The sequence below is a fragment of the Natator depressus genome, chromosome 8 (genome assembly GCF_965152275.1).
Source record: "Natator depressus isolate rNatDep1 chromosome 8, rNatDep2.hap1, whole genome shotgun sequence".
Classification (NCBI taxonomy): Eukaryota; Metazoa; Chordata; order Testudines; family Cheloniidae; genus Natator; species Natator depressus.
The window spans coordinates 100646841-100672864 of NC_134241.1; the positions used below are offsets into that span (position 1 = coordinate 100646841).

At 45.7% G+C, this 26024-nt stretch overlaps 1 protein-coding gene across 1 annotated transcript in view; it reads right to left on the reverse strand.

The window, feature by feature from the left end:
* LOC141992552 (cytochrome P450 4B1-like) overlaps positions 1 to 26024 on the reverse strand; it is a 43125-nt gene continuing 17101 nt past the window's right edge. The window contains exons 5-12 of the mRNA XM_074961790.1: positions 20769 to 20893; positions 20095 to 20246; positions 19270 to 19376; positions 13695 to 13885; positions 10251 to 10384; positions 8976 to 9040; positions 8372 to 8454; positions 1 to 200 (exon numbers count right to left, since the gene is read on the reverse strand). Of these exons, the coding sequence (XP_074817891.1) occupies positions 26 to 200; positions 8372 to 8454; positions 8976 to 9040; positions 10251 to 10384; positions 13695 to 13885; positions 19270 to 19376; positions 20095 to 20246; positions 20769 to 20893 (1032 nt within the window). The 3' untranslated portion in view covers positions 1 to 25. The remainder of the gene's footprint in view (positions 201 to 8371; positions 8455 to 8975; positions 9041 to 10250; positions 10385 to 13694; positions 13886 to 19269; positions 19377 to 20094; positions 20247 to 20768; positions 20894 to 26024) is intronic.

Sequence of the window (26024 nt, forward strand, 5' to 3'; positions counted from 1 at the left end):
TATTTTGCCCACTCATTTCACAATGTCAATGCCAGTGGATTTTCTTCAAGTGCACGTGTATCCCATTCTTGGATCGTAAGACCAACTGGGGTATTTTCCTGGGAGTCTTCGCTGGATTGGGTGAAAACTCAAAACGTAGCAGGGACAAAGCAATGGCCACTTTCATCTCGATCATGGCAAATTGCTGCCCAATACAGTTCCTGAGAAGAGAGAGATGAAACCAGTGAGATTCCCGAACCTGAGGATCCTGGTGCTTGCTCCAAAGTTTGTGGGGCATTCCACCACTTGACTTCAAGTGCTCTTGTATCAGGCGTATTAAGATTCTTTCATGTCCCATTAATCCAACAAAAGGAGAGCGCTTTAAAAGATTTAGTTTATTGTTCACTGTTTGCCAATTCTTTGACTGGGCTAATTGCTGCTCAACAATTCCCTATGCTCCATGTGGTTCATGCCTAAAGGAATCGAACTGGTTTAAGCCATCAAACTCATTAGTTTATATTTTAGGATCAGTCCAAACCTTCCATAGACTCCAGCATTGTTGTTCATTGAATATATAGAATTCTACAGCTACAAGGAATAAACAACATGCAACTCTTAGCACGAACAGAAGATTAGATCAGGTTTTACTATCTCCTTAGTGGAGCCTTAATACCAGGAGATGGTACTGCCCTTAATATGTAGGTGATGTCAATATACATGTCTTGACTATAAAGTAACCTCGAGAATTGTTACCCATCGCATATTTGTTAAGCAATATGTCGCCAACGCTGGTGCAAATTGACATCGCTCTATTGACTTAAAAGGAGAAATGCTGACTTACACCAATGGAGGATCTAGCTTCTGGAGTGCATTGTTTGGCCACTAATGCAGCCCTTCAAGCACTGTAATTCTGAAAGGAGGGACTGAAGGACAGGAAAATGCGTCACTCAAGAAATGACCAATATCTTGACACCTGATGGCATGGCTGATTGTTAATGTAACGGGGATGGGCAAACTCAGGTGCAGGTTTGGTTTTGCAGCACCTTGTTGGTTAGGGTGGTCTTTTTGCAAAACCAAGGACAGTTCAGCTACAGCACCCTGCATAGTAGGACCATTGTTGTTCATAAGTTCATAAGAACATAAGAATGGCCATACTGGGTCAGATCAAAGGTCCATCTAGCCCAGTATCCTGTCTTCTGACAGTGTGCAATGCCAGGGGCTTCAGAGGGAATGAACAGAACAGGTAATCGTCAAGTGATCCATCCCCTGTCGCTCATTCCTAGCTTCTGTCAAACAGAACTAGGGACACGATCCCTGCTAATCCTCACTTGTAGCCATTGATAGACCTATCCTCCATGAACGTATTCAGTTCTTTTTTGAACCCTGTTCTAGTCTTGGCCTTCACAACATCCTCTGGCAAAGAGTTCCACAGGTTGACTGTGCATTGTGTGAAGAAATACTTCCTTTTGTTTGTTTTAAACCTGCTGCCTATTACTTTCATTTGGTGACCCCTAGTTCTTGTGTTATGTTCTTGTGTACACTTCCTTATTTGCTTTCTACACACCAGTCATGATTTTATAGACCTCTATGATATCCCCGCTTAGTTGTCTCTTTTCCAAGCTGAAAAGTCCCAGTCTTATTAATCTCTCCTCATATGGAAGCCATTCCATACCCCTGATAATTTTTGTTGCCCTTCTCTGTACCTTTTCCAATTCCAATATATCTTTTTTGAGATGGGGCGACCAGATCTACACGCAGTATTCAAGATGTGGGCATACCATGGATTTATATAGAGGCAATATGATATTTTCTGTCTTATCATCTATCCCTTTCCTAATGATTCGCAACATTCTATTCACTTTTTTGGCTGCCGCTGCACATTGAGTGGATGTTTTCAGAGAACTATCCACAGTGACTCCAAGATCTCTTTCTTGAGTGGTAACAGCTGATTTAGACCCCATCCTTTTATGTGTATATAAAGAAGCTGAGGGCAGTAAGATAAATGGTTCTGGCCATTCTCCAATTTTATTATTCTATGACTCTTTAATATTTGCATATATTCACTTTTTAAATTTTGTAAAAACCAAGTTGTGTTCAATTATTATTACATGTATACAAAAAATAAAAATTGACAACTATCCAAGGTTCTAGGCACCTCTGCCATAGGACCAATGAGATTGCCCCCAGAACACTTGACTTCCCTCTCCTCTCTCAAAGAGAAAGATATATATAAACACCTCACAGGAGCCTACATAAATACATGTGTCTTGCAGTATGCTCTGAAGATCAGTAGATTTGAGCTTTCTTGGACCAGGGTTGCAAGTCTGTCCCAGAGCTCAGGGACCCTCATAGAGAAGGGGTTCCTACCAGCCCAGCCTCTCTCCAGTCGAGGGGGAGCCCACTTGAGCACCTCTGCCAATCTCAACTGAGGCTGTATGGCATGGGGAGAGATCACAGGGATCTTAAGCAAAAACTCTTCCACTGTGGAAAGCAGTGCATAGAGAAAGACACAAGAAAATAACAGGGAAAGAAATAGAAAACTCTTCCTTTCCCTAATGAAAGGGTCAAATACTGAGCTCTTTGCCTTTCTTTTTACTCACTCCCATTGATTTCTATCATAGTTTATCTGTGCAAGAACAGAATAAAGAACTCAGAATGGATCAGCAAGGACAGCTGCCTCTTGGAGGTCAGAAAAAGAAGGCTAAAGAGAGAACTGCCAAAAGCCAAGCTGAGCTGGACCTTGCAGAGGAAAAAAAATCCAATGGTAAAAAAGAAAACAAGGAAAGAAGAACTGGGACCACTAAGGACTGAGGCTGGGGTGGAGATTAAAGAGATAATCTAGGTATGGTCAAACACAAAAATGAACATTTAGCCTCAGTTTTTAGTAAGGATAATGAGGCACTTGGGGACAGTGGCAAGGTGGCTAATGGGAACAAGGCTATGAAGTAGAAATTACCACATTTGAGGTGGAATCCAAATTCAAACAGTTTAATGGGATCAAATTGGGGGCTGGATAATCTCCACCCAAGAATATTAAAGAAAATTCACACACGCAATTGAAAGCCCAATTGCAAGGATTTTTAGTGAATCCATAAACTCGGGAGTCATACCCTGTGGCTGGAGAATTGCATATATAGTAGCTATACTCAAGAAGTGGAGGGGGCGGGAGGAAGAAGTGATTCAGGAAACTACAGGCCCATTAGTTTGACCTCAATTGTATGCAAGGTCTTAGAACAAATTTTGAAATAGAAAGTAATTAAAGACATTGAGATAAATGGCAATTGGGATAAAATACAACATGGTTTTTAAAAAGAGAGATTGTGCCAAACTAACCTGATCTCTTTCTTTGGGAAGATAACCGATTTTGTAGACAAAGGAAATGCAGTAGATCTAATCTACTTGCCTTTCAGTAAAGCATTTGATACAGTTCCACATGGGAAATTATTAGTAAAATTGGAGAAGATGGAGATTGATACAAGAACTGAAAGGTGGATAGGGACCAATTAAAGAGGAGATTGCAATGGGCCATACTGAAAGGTGAACTGTGAGGCTGGAGCAAGGTTACTAATGTAGTTCCTCAAGGATAAATCTTGGGACCAATCTTCATTAACATGTTCATTAATGACCTTGGCACAAAAAGTGGCTAATAAAATTTGCTGATGACACAAAGGTGGGAGGTATTGCCAATATGGAGGAGGACCAGAATATCATACAAGAAGTTTTGGATGATCTTGAAAACTGGAGTAATAGAAATGGGATGAAATTTAATAGGGCAAAGTGCATGGTCGTGCACTTAAGGACTACCAAAAAGATTTTTTGCTATAAGCTGCAGATTTACCAGTTGAAAGCAGCAGAGGAGGAGAAAGATCTGAGCATATTGGTTGATCACAGGATGACTATAAGCCACCAATATGATTTGGTGTGAAAAAAGCTAGTGCAATCCTAGTGTGCATTCAGCAAGGTATTTTCAACAGAGATAGGGAAGTGTTAGTACCATTATACAAGGCACTGGTGAGACCTCATCTGGAATACTGTGTGCAATTCTTGTCTCCCAAGTTTAAGAAAGATTAATTCAAACTGGGACACATACAGAGCAGGGCTACTACATTGATGAGAGGAATGGAGAACTTACAAGAGGAGACTTAAGGAGCTTGGCTTCTTTAGCCTAACAAAAGGAAGGGTGAGGGGAGATATTGCTCTGCATAAATACATCAGAGGGATAAACATCATTGAGGGAGAGGAGTTAAGGTAAGGGCCAATATTGGCACAAAACTGGATATAAACTAGCCATTAACAAGTTTAGGCTTGAAATTAGATGAAGATGTCTAATCATCAGAGAACTGAAGTTCTGGAACAGCCTTCCAAGGGAAGTTGTGGGGGTGAAAAACCTAATTTGTTTAAAGACTGAGCTTGATAAGTTTATGGAGGGAATGTTATGATGAGGTTGCTTACAATGCATATGGCCCATCCACAACCGCTATAAGCAAATATCTCCAATGGCCGGAGATGGGACACTAGAGGGGGAGTGCTCTGAGTTACTGCAGAGAATTCTTTCCCAGGTGTCTGGCTGGTTGGTCTCACCCACATGCCCAGGGTCTAACTGATCTCCGTATTTGGGGTCAGGAAAGGTATTTTCTCCCAGGTCAGATCGGCAAAGACCTTCAGAGGATTTCACATTCCTCTGCAGTGTAACGAATGGGCCATTTGCTGGCTTGAACTAAAGTAAAGGTTGGAGTTTCTGTAACTTAAGGCTTTAAATCAAGATTTAAGGACTTCAGTAACTCAGCCAGAGGTTTGGGATTTACTGCAGGAGTAGGTGGGTGAGGTTCTGTGCCTGCAATGTTCAGGAGGCCAGATTAGATGATCATGAAGGTCCCTTCTGCCCTTGAAGTCTATGAGTCGATGAGGGCTGGGTCCAATCAATGCAATTCTAAATGATTATTTCAATGTTTCTTGCATGCTGCTGGAAGGAGCAGCTGGCCTCATGTTTGGCATTTTCTATACTCTTGTTTTCTCCCTTTCTCTTGACCCCACATCCCAGTTATCCCCTTTAAAACATAAACATGTACTTAACAGCTCTCAATTCACCTTCTCACTTGAAGGAAAACTCTGAAGTAGCCCTGCTGCCTTTCAAATATTGCTAAGCGCCATAGGCTGGAGGAGAAAATGTGGCATATCTCTTTAAATTGAAGCCAGTGAAGAAATTCTAATGGCCAACCCCACCCAGGTCCCCTCCTCCTCCTCCCTCACAGCCAGCAAATCTCTCCAGGCAGCTGGGCTGATTTGAAAAGAAGCTGACTCACTAGACAGACCTTCCCACCCCTTTTCCGCCCACCCCCTTTCCGTATTTCCCCATCCTCTGTATGTCACGGGTATGTGGGCTTTCCTTTCTGTGTGGGTGATGAGCTTGCAGCCAGACATCCTTGGGAGTTGGTGATTGTGACAGTGTGCACAGGGCTGAATCTGATCCTCGGCAAATAAGGGGTTAACCTCAGCTCAGCTTCCCCCTGTCCCTCCACAGGTGCTTAAGGCCATGGTTATAAATTATTGCTTGGGAGATAGAGAGGAGAGAGCATGGCTTTGGCAGGAACAGGTTCCAGGCTCAGGGTCACAGGATTGGGTTGATTCCCGAGCTGGGGAGCTCGCTATTTCCTTTCTTCACTTAAATTACTTTAATTTGCCTTTTTGCTATAAATATTATGCCTCGAGGAAGACCTTGCCGACTGTAATTGTATCCTTTTTCCCCCCAGCCATTCTTCCAGCTTATAGTAACCTCATGAAAAAGGCCCGATATGACCAATCAGAATGTGATCTTGAATAATTTGAGCCTAATTCACTTCTCCGTCACTCCTACTTTGTGCTGGTGAAATGCCCTTGATTTCAACAGACTGATGCTGGAATAAAATAGCAGTAGCCCAGTGGCAAATTATGCTTCTGGCATCCTAAATCAGATTGTAACGAATAGGTAGGATCATGTTCCATGTCTGGGTGTATAATCCCTAATATTCTCAGCAGAGCCAGGAAGGGCAGCATAACCGTGTAATAATGTGTAAATGATACGGGAAAGCACAGTAGACTTCCCCTGGTTGGATTTCTCCCTACTGTGTTCGGAAGGTGGAGTCACTTGTCCCCTGCTGGAGATGCCTTTCAAAAGCTAAATCAGGAAAGAATCAAATGGCTTTACTTAGAGTTTGTTTACCAAGCTTCAAATGATAAAACACCATTGTGTCCAGCTACATCTGTAATTTTAAGGCGTGTGGTTTAATATTATGTCAGGTGTGAGAAGAAAACCCTCTAACTTGTGTTAATCAGCATCCGGGTGAGGCAGATTTTGTGCCTTTATTGTAACTATGGTTATTTACAGTATGATTAAGTCAAGGGAACTCAAAGGCGCTACACTGATTGATTTACACCAGTGGGGGGCTCTGGCCCATGAACGTCTATGGAGCCCACCACGGGAGAAATCTCTGTGGGGGCATAAAGCTGCCCTAGTGTCCCCTGTGCCACGCTACTTGCAATCCCCAGGTGTAGCGGGTGGATATTGGGAAAGGAGGTGTGATAATTGGGTCTGTGGATATACTCTCATTGTAAGCCCAGCTGTGAAAAGTGAGTGAAAGTCCATAAAGGGTCACAATAATCTATAACAACCAATGTCAATGGGGAAAGGTGCAAAGGGGCAACAAACTGAATTAATCCAAACAAAAGGACCTCCTGATCTAACTCGGGGAATGCATTTAGACCATGTCTGGAAAACAAGAGAAGTGCGGGACTGGAAATCAAAGGACCAAAACTGGTGTGTTGGAAATTAGGCCTAACTGGTGAATGCAGTAATGAGGACAAAATATTCTGCTCAAAACTCCCTTTTCTTTTCAAGAAGAAGCTGTCTGACAGCTGCTGGTTGGGGACAGGTAAACTGAAAGGAGCAAGCTTTGCTATGAGGGCAGTCATCACCACCATCTCCTGGGGCTCTGGGAGATACTGGGACATTGTTGGCCTTTGTCATCCTCATCCCGAGCAGACTGAGACTCAGCTGACATCGCCAGCTCTACTAGCTCAGGCTAGATCCCAACCACCACCAGGGATGTGAGATTTTGTTCTTTTCCACCTTGTTTCTTCTCTTTCCTATTCCTTTCCTTTTTCCTTCTGTCTAATAAGAGTGGCTTAGCCGGCTGAGACTGTCTATTTTGCTGTGCTGCTGTAAGCCTGTGATCACAGAGACAGTTTAAAAGCAATGCTCTAAACAGTCCCCGGCTAGTACGAGTTTGCCAAGTCTCGGAGCAGCTAATAAAAATGTGAGCCACACTTGTTTCTCCAACGCGGAGGTTGCAAGTAAAAGCCAACACCAGAGACAGAAGCTGCATTCCCTATCCTTGCTGTTCTTTTCTCCCCTAGTGTGTGGATTTGACTTGTTGTGTCTTTTAGGAAAGGGGACTGGATTTTCACAACCACAGCACCAAGCCACCTCAACTAACTTCTTCTCTTTCTCCCCAAAAGGACTGTTATTACCATCTTTAATACCAGCGAAGAGACTGTAAAATAGAAGAGACTGTAAAATACAGTTTTCCTTCTAAAAACTCTCTCCGGCTAAAAGGAAAGGAATCAAGGCATGCTGTTAAAATGAAAGTCTTACTTAATACCTTACATTTCAAATGCTTGAATTGTTTTCCCTTCTTTTCTGTATCTTTAATAGAAGATTTAAAAGATTTTTTCAGTGGAGCTACACAGACTTACACGAGCTGGGAATCTGACCCATTAACTTCCATGGAGCCCTTGTTGGGAGAAAACTTTGGGGGGCATAAAGCTGTCATAGTGACCCCTGTGCCAGTCCACTTCCTGGTCCCCAGTGTAGGGGGTGTGTCTTGGGAAAGGGGTTATCTCTGTGCTGAAATACCAATCTCTGGCTGTTGGAATGGACCCATGGCATCCAGGGTAATGTAAAGCTGCTCTGAGGCTGCTCTAAATTACTCCAGGGATCAAACCAGGAGCTGGCAGCCCGAGAAGAAGGGGCTGGAGGCTTCCAACCCCTTCTTTGTCTCCCATTCTTGGAGTCACTTCACACTGCTCTCTGTACATGGAACAATCTCCCATTTCCTGTCTACCTAGTGCACCCTCTCCCCTTTCAAATGCCTCCTTAAAACCCACTTCCCCAGGAATCCGCTCTGCCTTGCTTCCTGGCCAATGATCTCTCTGCACCATGTCCCTTCTGTTGCCTGACAGTATCTTCTCTCCCTTTTTCTTGTCTGCCGAAGGGCCCCATCCTGTTCCCGTTGGAGTCAGTGGCAAAATTCCCATCTGGATCAGGGCTTGAGCTCTTGGCAGCACTGACTCCCTTATAAAATGCTGCGTAGGTTTGTAGCACTAAATAGACATGAATACTAATGCTATACGCCACCTTGCTCCAGCTGAAAAAGGCATAAAAGCATGGGAGTGTCTCTGGGAGGAGTTCTCCGGCGAAAACCTCATGGGATCAAATACCTGTAATGAGAGTGTTTGATAACTCAGAAGAGATAACATCACTGTAGCACTCCTGTTTAGATTGGCAGCTGATTTCTCGTATTTCTGTTGCTTGCTGAATGATAGCCTCACTGTGTCATTGTTGCATAAGAGAAATTATAGCATTGCAAATTAGATGTGTCTCCAGCCAGAGGGCCACAACAGAGCCAGGTGTGGCAGGGAGCTTTATTGCATCCTTTGAGTAGGCGGAACCATGATACAGTGGATAAGGATGCTGCCCTGGCAGTCAGGCCACCTGGATTCTATGTCCTGAAATGCTGTGTGACCTTTGGCAAGTCACTTCCCCTTTCATCTTTTCTCTGTCTGATCTATTTAGGCTGTAATCTCTATGGGGCAAGGGCCAGGATCTTGCTCTGTGTTTGTACAGCACCTAACACAACGGGGACCTGATCCAGGATGGGCCCCCTCACCCCCTGGACGCTACCCCAGTACAGTAGCTGCAGGAAGCAGGTTGTTGTTATAAAGACAAAAGAGTACCGTACCTCAGGATCTTTCCATAATTTGGGATCCCTGTGTATAAGATAGATGTTTATTCCAACCAAAGTGCCTGCAAAGCAACAGAAGGGATAAAAAGCTCAAGAAAAAGACAGGTCTTGGACATAGCTTCTCTGCTTAAGCTATGTTCTCTGAGGGGCTAAGCGTTCTTACAACCACAGTAGCTTGCATTTTTATGACCCCCATTTTCAGGCCACCCATCCCAGTGCAATTGCTCAGTGGGAAGGTATGACAGCTCTCCCCCTGAACTTCCGTGATAAGAGCAACAATAATATCTAGCTCTTCCCTAGTTGGGTTCTGTGACATGAAACCAGCTGGAGCTCCATCGCTCAGCCTGACTGTATGGCTCTGGAGCTCAACTGGAATCACGTGGGAGGCTTGGAACGGGCAACATATCAGCCCTGCTCCACCCAGTGTCCAGGCTGCAGAGTCTAGACATCCCTCAGGATTATTAGGGACAACACCAGGGAGCCCCTGCACCCCTGTTAAGTCTCCCCATCTCCACAGAAAGAGAAGTGAGGAGGCAGGTGGGACTCCACAGCTGAGAGTCAACTGCAGAAGCTCCATTTTACATCAGCCATTGGGGGTGGGCAGATCTGCTGGGCACAGAGATTTTCCGCTGGGGCAGTTGGGAACTGGGAAGATTGGACTACACCACCACCATGATCGTCTCCAGTCCTGCTGACCACCAGAGGAACTTTTTTGTCCCCCTAGTTCCCTGTACAGCTCCAGGAGGACGACTGCAGCCCCACAGCTGCCGTAGTCTATGTGTGGAGGAGAGAAAGGGGCAGGATCTGTAGAGATTGGCAGCATGGGAAGTTCATGGACATATTCTCCTTTCAGCTGCTCAACAGGTCCCAATCACAGTGTTACGGGAAGGGAGAAGAGAGGGGAAGCCTAGAAAGTCTTGCAATGAATGTGCTGAAATTACCATAACTGGAGAAGGCATTCAAGGCTAAGGCTAGTCCTTAGTCCCATCTACTAGGGATAATAGGCTCAGATGCAGCGATAATGAAGGCAGATAGACTATGTGACCCAACAGAGGCCACTTTGAGACCAAATAACTTCAGGATTCTACATGGCCCGTTTAGTGAGCCCGGATTTGGTAAAGCTTAATGGAGTGGCTGTGGAAGAAATTTGTAGCTTTCGACAACCAGCAAGACAGACTCCAGAAACTTTGCTTCAAGAGGTGTTTGTCCTTTTAACTGGCTAGTACACCTCACATAAGGTTTAATGGAAAAGGGGAAATGGAGGAAACCGACCTTCTGGTAAATAACGTCCGTCATGGAACGTGATGGGTTTGCTGAGCTGGCGGCTCACAAGAGGCACTGGAGGGAGAATACGCATACTCTCCTTGATGCACATTGTGGTGTAAGGCATCTTACCAAGGTCATCCCTGCAGGCAAGAGAAATTGAGTGACACCCTCCTTCTCGATGCAATAATACTGACAGGCCATCTCTGTGCTGAGAATCCAAGCTGCAGGTTGCATACAAAACCTGCACCCAGTGTCCAGGCTGAGCTGCTGACCCTATCGTTCTGCCTAAAATGATCATTTTCACTAGAGCTGCTAGGCTGGATTTTACACTGACAACTTCGCTCCTTTGATTCTATTTTTTAAGCCTGTAAAATACAGTTAAATTTTCTCCCATGTGATGAAAATCAGCAAAAAGGGAGGATGTCGTGAAGCTCTTGAACTTCTGCAGACTATGGTGTGCGGCTTGGAGGGTCAGTAAGTTTGGCCACCTCAGTATATGAGAATGGCAGTTGCTCAGCTAATCGGCTCATGGGGTCATATCCCCTGAGCTTGTTTGGTTTGTTTGTTAGATCTGTAACTCTTCTGCTTTTCCAATGAGTCTAGTGTGTCTGATCCGTGGAAGGGTAGGGGGCGGGGCTGGGAGTTCTGCTACTTTCCCTGCTTGGAAGGGCCGCAGGGAAAGGAGCAGAACCCCCAGCCCTGCCCCCCAGCCCTCTCCTCCAGCGGGGCGGCTGCTGTGTCTTTCCTGTACTCCATACTGGCTATAAATAGCTTGCTGGTACGGTGTACCGGAGCATGCCAGCCTGCTCGCTCTGCTGGCTTAGTCACAAGGGTTTTCAGGATTGGGCATATAGTTTCTGAAGCATAAAGCTGTTGACCTACATTTAAAATCCGGGCCTCTCTGCATGCTCTCTACCTGCCTTCCTTGGCACCCTCCCCAGTTTCTGAAAGGCCAGAGGGTTTGGGTGGGAAAGGCTGAGTGGCTACACAGCCAACAAAAGCTGTCATTCATTTTTATGATTATTTATGCAGCTCCCAGCATGTGTCAAGTCAACGGCTTTGCAAATGAGTAGTGAGATAAGGACCTTTCCCTAAAGCAGTAGTCACTAACTGGTCGATTGCGATCAACTGGTGGATCCTGGAGACTCTCCCAGTCGATCGCCATCTCTGGCTGCTAAAAATCCAGAGGTGGAGAGAGGCTGCCGCTAAGGCAGGCTTCCTGCCTGCCCTGGCTCGACGCCACTACTGGAAGTGGCCAGCACGCCCCCGTGGCCCCAGGTGGCGGGGGAGGCAGGGGTCTCCTCCCTGCAAGCACCGCCCCTGCAGCTCCCATTGGCCGGGAATGGGGAACTCTGGCCAATGGGAGCTGTGGGGGCAGCGCCTGCAGAGAGGGGCAGCGCACGGAGCCACGTGCCCACCCCCCAGGGGCTGCAGCGGCACCTTGGCCCCTTCCGGGAGTGGTGTGGGGCCAGGGCAGGCAGGGAGCTTGCCTTAGCCCCGCTGAGCTGCTGACCGGGAGCCGCCCGAGGTAAGTGCCCCCCGGCGGGAGGCTGCACCCCAACCCCCAGCCCTGAGTCCCCTCCTGGAGCCAGCACCCCATACCCCTTCCTGCACCCGGAACCCCCTCCTGCATCCCAAGCCCCTTCCCCAGCCCTGAGCCCTCTCCAAGAGCCAGCACCCTATACCTCCTTCTGCCCCAGACTGGAGCCCCCTCCTGCACCCAAACTCCCTCCCAGAGCTTGCACTCCTCACCCTCCCTACACCCCAACCCTCTGCCCCAGGCTCAGCCCAGAGCTCCCTCCCACACTCTGAACCCCTCAGCCCCAGCCCAGAGCCTGCACCCCCTCCCAAACCCCAAACCCCTGCTGCAGCCCAGTTAAAGTGAGTGAGGGTGAGGGAGAGCGATAGCATGGTGGTGGTGGGGGATGGAGTGAGCAAGGCTTTGGGGAAGGGGCGGGGTAGATCCTGGGTTGCACTTAAATTAAAAAAGTGTGTAGAAAGGTTGGTGACCACTGCCCTAAAGAGTGTACAAAGCTGTATAGATAAGCATTTGGGGTGAGTAAAGAATCCACAGTGAAAAATGACCTAGTGTATTCAGGTTTCAGAGTAGCAGCCGTGTTAGTCTGTATTCGCAAAAAGAAAAGGAGGACTTGTGGCACCTTAGAGACTAACCAATTTATTTGAGCATAAGCTTTCGTGAGCTACAGCTCACTTCATCGGATGCATGCAGTGGAAAATATTCAGCCTCCTATTTTTCTGCTCATGGAATATTATGTTTTTACTCTGTGGGTTCTGCCTGGTTGCAGACAGTTTGCTGAAAGGTTCTGGCACTTTCTACACGAAATTTAAGTCATGTGGCTTAGTTGTGATTAGTCAGATAGGTTATACAAAGTTGCCTGGCTGAATGAGGGTACAAGCATTACCATCAGGAACCTTTGTCTAGGAACATTTCAATTTGGTTCCTACAAATATTCATGCACGTGGATTTGAAATTTGCTTCCCACAAAAATCCATGCCAATAATACCTAATCACTTGAACATTTTCAGCGAGCCAAAGGGACAGAATGCAAGGAGGCCCATGCGAACTCATTAAACCATTGAATAATCACAGAACATGATTGAAATCTACTCCCAGCTCAGTCCAAGTGGTTTAATCTGAGAGTGACCCTAATTAAAACAGCGTTACAAAATTCAGCTTGCCTTTGACCACAACAGTTTTTGATGGACAAGTAAAATATTGTTTAATTTTCTCATTATCATCCAAGGTTCTCATACATATTACAGTGACGAGGACTACTTAATTATGTAGATTAGAGGGCTGGATGGCAGGAGGTAAAATTTTGCACGCATGCTGGTAGATTTTCCTGACAACTTTGCAACATAGATATCCAGGGGTAGCATCCGCTTATTTTCAAAGGATCTGAAAGTCACATATGGCACCATTATCTCAGTTGTTTATGTCAGTCTCATCAGTGATGTCTGGAGATTAGCACTGGTTAACTGAATGCCCCTGAAGAGCCAGACAGTGGAGAACAAGAGCGGGAACCATTTTTAAACCTGTGGGTCCCACAGAGTTAGTGTCTATTTATGTTTAATGTGGGGAGTTGGATGTTTAAATATATAAGTAAGTCAGAGCTAGCTGACCCCTCAACTATTTGACAGTGTCCAGTTACCATGCAAAACATGAAATGTTCTTGCAAGCATCCATGTTAAAGACAATGAAAATCCTGTTCAAAACTCTGACCCAAAGACCGTTGGAATCATTGTAAAGACACCCTCTGACTACCACTGGGCTTTGGATCAGACTCCAACTAAATATCAGCACAACATACCGCACTGCCTGATGCCCTGAGTTTCAGGGATTTCTTGGTTTCCAACACTCAAGAATATCTTAGTTCACCAGACATAATCCTGAGAGGAAATATCATGAAATAAGATGTGAGCGCTCACCACTGAATGGTCTCCCGGTCTCCCAGAAGCTCCCGTAACTCTTCTCTGCATTTCTGCTGGTGCTCTGGGTACATGGCCAGGCAGTATAAGGTCCAAGAGATCCCACTGGCTGTGGTATCATGACCCCCAAACATGAAAGTGTCCACCTCAGCACGTATGTCTTCATCAGATAACCCTGCTCCCTTTTCATCCTAATTAGACAGGGATATTGGTCAAGGGAATGTATTAGCCCAGAGATACTTTGCTTCTGCTGTACCACATGGCACCTAATGCTGCCCTTGGCAAACATTAAGCAGACATACCACTCCCACCACCAATGGCGATGCCAAATGCAGAGGAACAGTGGGGTTAAAAATGGTTTCTTCTCTATTTCTTTCTACCCCTGAGCTCCAGAAGTCTCTCTGTTATCTCAGGTCTCTCCCCCATTGGGCATGCCATGTGGTTCACTCTGAGACCAGTGCACAGACTGGGGTGGCCAGTAGAGCTGGTCTGGTTTATTTGTTTTTTTTCTTTTTCCCATGGAAATTGTCTATTTGTTTTCATCCAGAAAAATTATGGGAAATTAGGAGTTTTCATCAAACTCTAAACTAAAAGATTTTGGCTGAGAATAGGCATTGTCATGCCTCATGGGAGTTGTAATTGGCTCCTCTTGTCCCCATTCTCCTCTGGGGCCAGGATCCTGTGACGGGGTGTATCAACACAAGACTGGTGATGCAAGGGTTAACAAACTGCTTTGGGCCAAACAAGCCACACCCCCTCACCCTTGCTGGGCATGCTTTCATGGAGGGAGCGTATAGAAGAGAACGGCTCAGCTCAGTCGGGGCTGGCTAAGGAGGAGAGCAGATGTGTGCAGCAGGCTCCTGCCAAGAAGCTGCCAGGACTGCAAACCACTGAAGCTGAGCACTGGGACTCTAGCCATTGTGTACTAGGGAAAGAGGCCTACTTGGACTCTCACCATTGGGTGGCATTGTCACTAGTAAAGGAGCTACTCATACTCTAGCCACCGGGCGGTACTGCCCCTAGCTAAAGCAGCTTTGTGGACGCTTGTCCCTAGACAAAGCCATTGCTAGAGAGAGCAACTCATTGGACTCTCACTACTTCCTCCCACCAGAGGAAGCACCTCTTAGGATCCCACCAGTGGCCTCTACTGGCCTTTAAGCAAAGTGGCACCTCGGACCCCGCTGACACCTTGACAGATCGTCAGAAAGACAACTCCCACAGTGCATCCTGGTCTCCTCTTTTTGTGAAGGGAAGCAAGGTGGGTTCATACACAACTTACAGCTTGAGCTATTCACCTGAGAGAATTTCTTCAGTAAGATACAAAATGAGCATGGACGCCAAAGCATGAGAGATCAAGGATTTGATATCAGCTGATATCTGCATATCAGTTGATATCTGCATTTGATATCTGATATCAGTTGATATCAGCACTGTGGATGTAATTCTTTTACCCACTGAAAAAGCTGAAGATGCTTTTAAGGAAGGGTTGGGAGCTACATCACTATCGAGACATAGGTCTCAATGACTGCTCTAAAGTGCAATGAGATCCGTGTTACCAGAAGCACCACTGTATTCACACCCTACACGTTATTGAAATAATCTTTGTGCAAAGTATGCCTTGTGAGGTATTATTTAAAAACTAACACACTGATCAATCTTCTTGTTTAATGTATGTACAAAATGCGGATTAAGAGTTATGAACATAAACTGAAATTATGACTACAGTGCGTTTACCAGGCACCTCTGGGGAGTGGGTAAACTGGTTCTCAAAGACAAAGAATAAGCTAACGCCTCTAGTCGAGTGTCATCAACGCTGACTGGCCTGTCAAATGGCTATTCTGTGGCAATGAAAGTTGGCAGGAATAGATCAATCTGGATTTTAGCAAACAACTTTGATCTCTGTGCCTGCTACTTCTAATCACTTTAAATCGATCTTTCTGTAGTTAATAAATCTGTTTTATTATATTTTATCTAAAACAGTTTGGGTTGAAGTGCTTGGGGGAATCTCTGCTCAGATTACAAAGGCTGGTGCGTGTCTACTTTTCTATGAAGAAGTGGCAAACTTACTAATGAGGTTGCACTGTCCAAGGCAACCTTGAGCAAGACGGCATATTTCATAGAATAGAATCATAGAATAACAGTGCTGGAAGGGACCTCTGGAGGCCATCTAGTCCAACCCCCTGCCCAGAGCAGGACCAATCCCAACTAAATCATCCCAGCCAGGGCTTTGTCAAGCCTGACCTTAAAAACTTCTGAGGAAGGGGATTCCACCACCTCCCTAGGTAACGCATGCCAGTGTTTCACCACCCTCCTAGTGAAAAAGATTTTCCTAATATCCAACCTAAACCTCCCCCACTGCAACTTGAGACCATTACTCCTTGTCCTGTCATCTGCTATCACTGAGAATAGTCTAGATCTATCCTCTTTGGATCCACCTTTCAGGTAGTTGAAAGCAGCTATCAAATCCCCCCTCATTCTTCTCTTCTGCAGACTAAACAATCCCAGTTCCCTCAGTCTCTCCTCATAAGTCATGTGTTCCAGTCCCCTAATCATTTTTGTTGCCCTCCGCTGGACGTTTTCCAATTTTTCCACATCCTTCTTGTAGTGTGGGGCCCAAAACTGGACACAGTACTCCAGATGAGGCCTCACCAATGGCGAATAGAGGGGAACGATCACGTCCCTCGATCTGCTGGCAATGCCCCTACTTATACACCCCAAAATGCCATTGGCCTTCTTGGCAACAATGGCACACTGTTGACTCATATCCAGCTTCTCGTCCACTGTCACCCCTAGGTCCTTCTCTGCAGAACTGCTGCCTAGCCATTCGGTCCCTAGTCTGTAGTGGTGCATTGGATTCTTCCATCCTAAGTGCAGGACTCTGCACTTGTCCTTGTCGAACCTCATCAGATTTCTTATGGCCCAATCCTCCAATTTGTCTAGGTCCCTCTGTATCCTATCCCTACCCTCCAGCGTATCTACCACTCCTCCCAGTTTAGTGTCATCTGCAAACTTGCTGAGAGTGCAATCCACACCATCCTCCAGATCATTAATGAAGATATTGAACAAAACCAGCCCCAGGACCGACCCTTGGGGCACTCCACTAGATACCGGCTGCCAACTAGACATGGAGCCATTGATCACTACCCGTTGAGCCCGACAATCTAGCCAACTTTCTACCCACCTTGTAGTGCATCCATCCAGCCCATACTTCTTTAACTTGCTGACAAGAATACTGTGGGAGACCGTGTCAAAAGCTTTTTCTGGGATGCAAGGCTGGGGAGCTAGGGGCAATTGGCCGAAGCTTTTCTATTGATGGTTCATGAGTGGCTGGGAGACCATTCTTGTAACTCAGTTGGGTGTGTCCCTGCCTGTGGATGGCTATGTAAGGGCAGTGCCTATCAGAAGCTTGTAGCTTGACATTAACATCACAGTGTGAGAGACAGTCCAGGTTGGTCGGTTTAGAGGGCTCAGTGGTGCCACACTTCGGGTTGCACCCCGAGGACCCTTTCACAGTAACACAATCTGTCACTGGGCTGGATTGCACCCGAGAATGTAACAGATACTATCAGAGAAAATTATTGCACAAATGAAAAATGATATGTTAGGTTTTGAGTATGGTTGTATGAAGTTTCACTAGTTTCTCACTGGTCTTGGATTCAAGGCTAAAATTGAAGATAAACCAGTGACTGCGATATAGAATCATAGAATCATGGAATATCAGAGTTGGAGGGGACCTCTGGAGGTCATCTAGTCCAACCCCCTGCCCAGAGCAGGACCAATCCCCAACTAAATCATCCCAGCCAGGGATTTGTCAAGCCTGACCTTAAAAACTTCTAAGGAAGGGGATTCCACCACCTCCCTAGGTAACGCATTCCAGTGTTTCACCACCTTCCTAGTGAAAAAGTTTTTCCTAATATCCAACCTAAATCTCCCCCACTGCAACTTGAGACCATTACTCCTTGTCCTGTCATCTGCTATCACGAGAATAGTCTAGATCCATCCTCTTTGGATCCACCTTTCAGGTAGTTGAAAGCAGCTATCAAATCCCCCCTCATTCTTCTCTTCCGTAGACTAAACAATCCCAGTTCCCTCAGCCTCTCCTCATAAGTCTGTGTTCCAGACCCCTAATAATTTTTGTTGCCCTTTGCTGGATTCTCTCCAATTTCTCCACATCCTTCTTGTAGTGGGAGGCCCAAAACTGGACACAGTACTCCAGATGAGGCTTCACCAATGTCGAATAGAGGGGAACGATCACGTCCCTCGATCTGCTGGCAATGCCCCTACTTATACATCCCAAAATTCCATATACAAGAAAGAAGTTGGAGCAGAGTCACTTCTGAAATAGTTCATGACCAGATATCACCTGGTAATCAAGGAAAGGTGTCAAGTATGCATGTTCTTGTTGATAACATACAACTGGATGATCTGGCAAAAGCAGAAAGTATATGAGAACATGATACAAGCATCATGCACTTTATCATCAGGAATAGGACAAGGGACCACCATTGAAGAATAGGGAATTCCTGGACTATGCTAAAATATGTGAATTTGAAGCTATAGATACCGTGACAGGGTCGGGCCAGATGGCTACAGGAGAGTGATAGAAGGCAGATATATTAGCCCCAGGTTAAGTAGGTCCCTTTTCCCTGGATAAGGTAACAGGGAAGGTTCCAGAACAATCAGGAACTTTCTGGAAACAATTAAGGCAGACAGGCTGATTAGAACACCTGCAGCCAATCAAGAAGCTGCTAGAATCAATTAAGGCAGGCTAATCAGGGCACCTGGGTTTAAAAAGGAGCTCACTTCAGTTTGTGGTGCATGCGAGGAGCTGGGAGCAAGAGGTGCAAGAAGCTGAGAGTGAGAAGGCGTACTACTGGAAGACTGAGAAGTACAAGCATTATCAGACATCAGGAGGGAGGTCCTGTGGTGAGAATAAAGAAGGTGTTGGGAGGAGGCCATGGGGAAGTAGCCCAGGGAGTTGTAGCTGTCACACAGCTGTTACAGGAGCCAGTGTAGACAGCTGCAATCCACAGGGCCATGGGCTGGAACCCGGAGTAGAGGGTGGGCCCGGGTTCCCCCCATCCCTCCATCCCCCCAACTCCCTACTTGATACCGGAGGAGTTGAACTGGACTGTGGGTTCCACCAGAGGGGAAGGTCTCTGGCCTGTTCCCCGATCCACTCGGTGGATCAGCAGAGGCTGCGGGGATTGTTCTTCTTCCTTTCCCCATACTGGCCAGTGATGAGGCTAACTGAGTGAACAGCAGATTTGAGCCATGAAAGTGGCCAAACTGAGGGCTGCCGTGAACCTCTGAGGTGAGAATAAGCGCAGGACAAGGCAGAGGAGGAACTTTGTCACAATACCTATAAACAAAGGAAGTTGAAGGATGTGGAGTCCTTAAAGAACTTTCTCCAGAAATTAACTGATGCTGGAGAAAATTCACTTTTAGCCCAACCCAGCTAGGGAACTACACTGCTACAAAGTGGAAAAATCAATGTGAGAATTTTTTTGTCTAACAGACTTACACACACTCATTCACAAGATATGAGAAATAACCAAGGTTCTTCTGTACCTACCTTGGCACACAGAAGAATATCCAGGAAGTCCAGGTGTCTCTTCTTCTGGATCTTTTCAAGTTCTCGCTCATCCTTGAGGGATTTCTTCCTCTCCTTTATCACTTTATCTGTTTCAGAAAAAGAACAATAAAAGATATATTTCAAGACTCTGGATTGCTTTGCTAATTCTACCAACAGAGTGAAGGGCCATCTCAACATGTGAGGTTTTCTGGCCCCATCATCCTCCATGTTGATGATGATAGGATTCACTCTGTATGGGTGCCATAGGATGCAGGGCAGAAGCAGAGGCCTGTTAGAAGGACTCTACTCGGTGCTTTCTTGTATCTATGTGGGAGGGAATGGGATCGCTCTCATTCCATTACCCAGTTGGCTCCACAGTTATTTCTCACTAAATTTGAGTTTGCATAATTCGAATTTAGGGGAAGGTCAGTCCTCAAATCCAGCCCCGATAGGTAATGACTGGAAGGTGCAATCAGGTGTCCACCTCACATAACACCTTTGATGGCAGATTTATCAAAGAAGCCAAGGTTCCATGAAGAGTGCACCTCCCTCACACCTCTAAAGGTGGACTCCCCAGAAGAGGAGTGAGGCACCTTGGCAGTGCAATATGTGGGAAGCTTGCACATCTATACAATGTCTATAGATCAACAGAAGACTTTGTTGCTATACTGAGAGTCATGGAGACCAAAGCACCAATCTGGCGCCTGTTGAAGTCAACGGATCGCTTCTCATTGGCTTCAGTGGGAGTTAGATTTTCTCTAAAGAGCTTTTAGCCCTTCTCCGCAAGTTTCAGAGAAAGACAGTGACAAGAACATTGAGAAATACCTGTTTGGAGATGCACCATGTCACAGGCCTTCTGGAATCGACGTCCATCACGACTGAGCCAATAGATAAAATCAATCTGATATGGGAGGTACCAGATCCTGTAATTTATCTGAAAGGTGATTTCACAGACAGATTTGATGTAGGAATTCTCCCTGAAAGAAAAGTTTGTAGAAGGATTTAAATGGCATTTAGCAAAGTATATAACTTTTCTGCCTGTGGTAGAGATGTAACATAGTCACCATGAATCCCAAAGTTGCAATATTCTATCCCTAAACAGTGAGTTCGTGGCAGCGGTCTATCCGGATAACATTGCATAAAGCTCCCAGTTAGAGCTGGGAGAATAACTGACTTTTTGGTTTGAAGGCAGTTCTAAAAAATAAAATAAAATATTCAGTTTGGGTTGAACTGAATCCAAAACTTTCCAGTGAATCAAAAAAGTCAATTTTCTAGAGGCGGATTCAAACCAGAATCTCAGAATATCTGAACCGCTGGGCTAAAGGTTATGAAGGGTGTGGGAGGAGGGTTATCGCAACAGCACCACACCGCCCCCTCCAGCAGTTTTGTGACTATTTGTGTCATATTCGCAAATAGTTTTGAGTTGACCAAAACTGCTTTTTTTGGCAAACAAATTATTTGTCCAAAAATTTTTGCCCAGGTCTTCCCCGTGTACTGACTTGTCGATCTGGCAGTTGCTCTCGTGACTAAAGGCACATTTCAAGATGCTGTCGAGAGTCATCAAGCTGACATGTCCAAAGAGCTCCACCGACTTCTCCTGAGTGATCAGATGTTCCCATTTATCCTAATGCAGGAAGGAGACGGGAAATGAGATGGGACAGAAATGCCTTGCTAGATGCTAGAGCAACAAGGTGGATGAGGTAATAGCTTTCATTGGACCAACTTCCACAGTGAGAGAGACGAGTTTTCGAGCTTACACAGAGCAGTCGATATACCTAACACCACGGGAGAGTAAGTTGTTGACCCCCTCAGGTGGCTGATTGGTACAATGACTGTGCTACATCTTCTAACTTTGTGGGTTAATCCTTTATCTTGACTGTTTACAGTACATGCTTTTGACTCTGAAGGTTCCCAGTTCAACCCCCCCTGTTGGCCCGAGGGGATAAGTCACATTTGCATTTACCTTCTGGGTGCTTAAAATTTAAAATCTACCTGTGAAATATGGGAAAGGGAGGACTACACAGTGTTCTGTTAATCAAATATTAGCAAAGCTAGTTTTGGAGGAGCAGGGAGTGGAAGGGTTTAAAGTCAAAATATAAATGAGATCTGTATTTGTACCTGATATATAGTGGAGAGGCCAGAATTATTTCTCTCTATCCCCTGTCTCCAATGTAAGTCAAATGTGTTGATTATACTAAGACAGCGTATTTAGATTTCAAGTTCTTTCACAGCTTCTCCCAGCCTACACTTCCAGCTTTGTCTCTCATTTTTCTGGTGAAAGCAGCAAAAGAGATCCCCTTCTTCTCTCCTCAGCATGGGGAGACTCTGCTCGCCAGTGCTCCCCCTTGTCCTTAACTGATGAGGTAAGGACTCACCAGTCAGGGGAATCTGAAGTGGGAGTAGCAGAATGCCTGGCAGGGGAGTTTGTTGCGCTCCCGGCCTTCTGGACACTAGAAGCAGCAGTAGTAACTCCCGATGGGAGGAAAGGCACCCTCTACAGCCTCTTCTCCATGAATTCTCCCCCTTACTGTTACAGGAGTGCTCTATAAAAGAGAGATGTCTGTAGAAATGTAAGTAGCTAGTAAATAGATGAGATGCCAATAGATGCTGCTCAAGAATATGTAGCAGAGTTCCTGAGTTTTGTAGAATGAATAAAAGTTGTAGTGTGCTGCAAATGGTTTCCTCCATGCAGCACTTTACATGGCAACCATGGAGCACTCAAGGACAGTAAAGCCATTGCGGAGAAACTAAATGAAATCTTTGCATCGGTCTTCTCGGCTGAGGATGTGAGGGAGATTCCCAAACCTGAGCCAATCTCTTTAGGTAACAAATCTGAGGAACTGTCCCAGATTGAGGTGTCATTAGAGGAGCAAATTGATAAACTAAACAGTAATAAGTCACCAGGACCAGATGGTGTTCACCCAAGAGTTCTGAAGGAACTCAAATGTGAAATTGCAGAACTACTAACTGTGACATGTCACCTATCATTTAAATCAGCTTCTGAACCAAATGACTGGAGGATAGCTAATATGACGCCAATTTTTAAAAAGGGCTGCAGAGGTGATCCCGGCAATTACAGGCCGGTAAGCCTGACTTCAATACCGGGCAAACTGGTTGAAACTAGAGTAAAGAACAAAATTGTCAGACACAAAGATTAGCATAATTTGTTGGGGAAAAGTCAACATGGTTTTTGTAAAGGGAAATCATGCCTCACCAATCTACTAGAATTCTTTGAGGGGGGTCAACAAGCATGTGGACAAGAGTGATCCAGGAGATCTAATGTACTTAGATTTTCAGAAAGCCTTTGACAAGGTCCCTCATCAAAGGCTCTTAATCAAAATAAGCTGTCATGGGATAAGAAGGAAGGTCCTCTCCTGGATCAGAACCTGGTTAAAAGATGGGAAGCAAAGGGTAGGAATAAATGGTCAGTTTTCAGAACGGACAGAGGTAAATAGTGGTGTCCCCCAGGGGTCTGTACTGGGACCAGCACTATTCAACATATTCAAAAATGATCTGGAAAAAGAGGTAAACGGTGAGGTGGCAACATTTGCAGATGATACAAAACTATTCAAGATGGTTAAGTCCAAAGCAGACTGTTAAGAATTACAAAGGGATCTCACAAAACTGGGTGACTGGGCAACAAAATGATAGATGAAATTCAATGTTGATAAATATAAAATCAGACACATGGGAAAACATAATCCCAACTATACATACAAAATGATAGGTCTAAATTAGCTGTTATCACTCAAGAAAGAGATCTTGGAGTCACTGTGGGTAGTTCTCTGAAAACATTCACTCACTGTGCAGCGGCAGTCAAAAAAGCAAACAGAATGTTGGGAATCATTAGGAAAGGGATAGATAATAAGACAGAAAATATCATATTCCCTCTATATAAATCCATGGTATGCCCACATCTTGAAGACTGCATGCAGATGTGGTCGCCCCATCTCAAAAAAGATATATTGGAAATGGAAAAGATTCAGAAAAGGGCAACAAAAATGATTAGGGGTATGGAATGGCTGCCATATGAGGAGAGATTAATCAGACTGGGACTTTTCAGCTTGGAAGAGAAACAACTAAGATGGATACGATGGAGGTCTATAAAATTATGACTGGTGTGGAGAAAGTAAATAAGGAAGTGTTATTTACTCCTTCTCATAACACACGAACTAGGGGTCACCAAATGAAATTAATAGGGGGCAGTTTAAAACAAGCAAAATGCACAGTCAACCTGTGGAACTCGTTTCCAGGGGATGGTGTGAAGGCCAAGATTATAACAGGATTCAAAAAAGAGGTAGATAAATTCCTGGAGGCTAGGTCCATCAGTGGCTGTTAACCAGGATGGACAGGGATGGTGTCCCTAGCCTCTGTTTGCCAGGAGCTGGGAATGGGTGACACGGGATGGATCACTTGATGTTCTTCTTACGTTCTTAACCTTACCACCTACCAGCTCCAAGAGCAAGACAGAAGAGAGCTCCTGAACCACCACCACCTTCCCCTCCACATCCCAGTTAAAGGATCAAGAGAACTAGTATTGCCAGCACTCATGATTTTATTATGCGTATCATGATATTTGGTGTTTCTCTTAACGTGCCAGCTCCTGGAGTCATGTGAGTGCATGAAAATTTCAGCTTTTCGTTTTCATAGCTCGCATGATTACAGAGAAAGGCTTGAAAATGTGGCCCAAGTGCACTCAAAAGAGTTCAGAGACCAGAGGGCAAATAAAAAGAACCCAGTTTATCAATGGCTGGAAGCTAAAGCCAAACAAATTCAGATCAGAACTAAGGCACACATTTTTAACTGTGATAGTGATTAACTCTGGGAACAAACTACCAAGGGAAATGGTGCCTTCTCCATCTCTTGATGTTTTCAGATCCAGACTGAGTGTCTTTCTGGAAGAGATGCTTTCACCAAACACAAGTTACGGGGCTCAATACCAGAGGCATGGGATGAAATTCTATGGCCTATTTTCTACAGGAGATCAGATTAAGTGATCTAATGGTGACTTCTGGCCTTGGATTCATTCAAAGATTCACAGCATTTATTACTATTATTTATTATTGTTTTAATCTTATGATTTTGACTGACCTGATTACAATTTTTGAATAGTGGGGGTTAATAGTACCAGGATACAAAATGGCCCTGTGAACTCCTTTCCCCCCTCCTAATTACTCCGGAGGGTGAGGCAGGGGGGAATTTAGCAGAGGAGGTGTGATTGGGTGTAGCAACCCCGCACTGGTGACACAGGGATTAACAAACTGCTTTGGGCCCAAGAAGCCACTCCCCCTCATCCTTGCTGGGCACACTTCCAGTGGAGGAAGCATATAAAAGGAAGCAGCTCAGCCCAGTCTGGGCTGGCTGAAGAGGAAAGCGGACATACGCTGCAGGCTTCTGCTGAGAAGCCAACAGGACTACAGACCGCCAAGGCTGAGAATCCTGACTACCCCACGGAAGCGCAGTTCACCGTCGGGACTGAAGGGGATGATGCACTGCAACCAGCGGAGGAGACGCCAGAGTAAGGATGAAGGGTAGGAAGCGACCCGGGGGACGTGCTTGGGGATATGGAGACCTGAACCCTGCAATGGGGTAATGGGTTTTGAAGGGCCTGCTTCAGAACATGGTGTAGTAGGGTGGGACCGGGTTCCCCTCCCCTCCCTGCACTTGCCACTGGGCCATACCACTGCCAGAGAGGGCAGCTCCTTGGTCTATTGCCGCTAGGCACTACCACTGCCAGAGAAGGCAGTCCTCTGGACTCCTGTCACTAGGCACGGCTACCTCCAGAAAGAGGGAGACTCCTGAGACTCTCACTACTTACTCCTGCTAGAAAAGGCGCCCTCTTAGATTCCCACTGCCTGGGCACTGCTGCCCTGAAGCCAAGCGGGACCCCCGCTGGTCCCCTGACAAGAGGAGAATGTAGGGCCCAATGGAAGTGAATTGGGGAAGAAAGGAAGGGGGAAGAGGAAGAAATGGAGGAGGGCAGAGGGAAGATTTATATGGAAGAGGGCAGGAAAAAGTGATTCATAAGGGGAAACGGGAAAACTAAGGCAAAGGCAAGCAGACAGAAAGGGAAGAGTGAGAACAAAAAACTCAGGTGTTAGTCAAACAGTTCAAAATAAAGGCCACAAAAATGACCTGGCAGCTGGAAAACAAGTTTTCCAATGTGAGATCTAAGGAACTCAGCCCACTCAGCTTATCAGAGAGAAGGCTGAGAGGTGACTTAACGCTGTGAATTGGTACTTATGCGTGGGAAAGATATCTGATGGCGTGGGGCTCTTCAGCTTTGCTGAGGAAGGCATAACAAGACCCGGGAGCTGAAAATTGAAGTTAGGTGATTTCCTAAACACTGGAACAGCTTATCAGTGTTGGGGGTGGATTTGCCATCACTTGGAACCTGTGTGTGCAATGGGGTAAAATGGATGTTCGTAGCAGTCCCTTCTGGCTTCAGGATCTGTGAATCTCTGGGTCCTCCTGTTCATCTCCTTTCTTCACTGGCCATGGGGAGAACAGGATTGCCTGCATTGCCCTCAACATGCTCATAACACTTGCATCTCTGTATTAAGAGAATGACTATAATCAAATCAGATGCTTCAGGGCTTCAGTCATTTGCCTACTGGGGTCAGGAAGGAATAATTTTCCTGGTGCACAATTGGCCAGATGAATACTGAGGGGTTTTCCCACATTTCTCTGAAACATCAGAGACTGGCCACCGCTTAGGACAGGGCATTGGACAGGGTGGACCAGTGCTCTGAGGT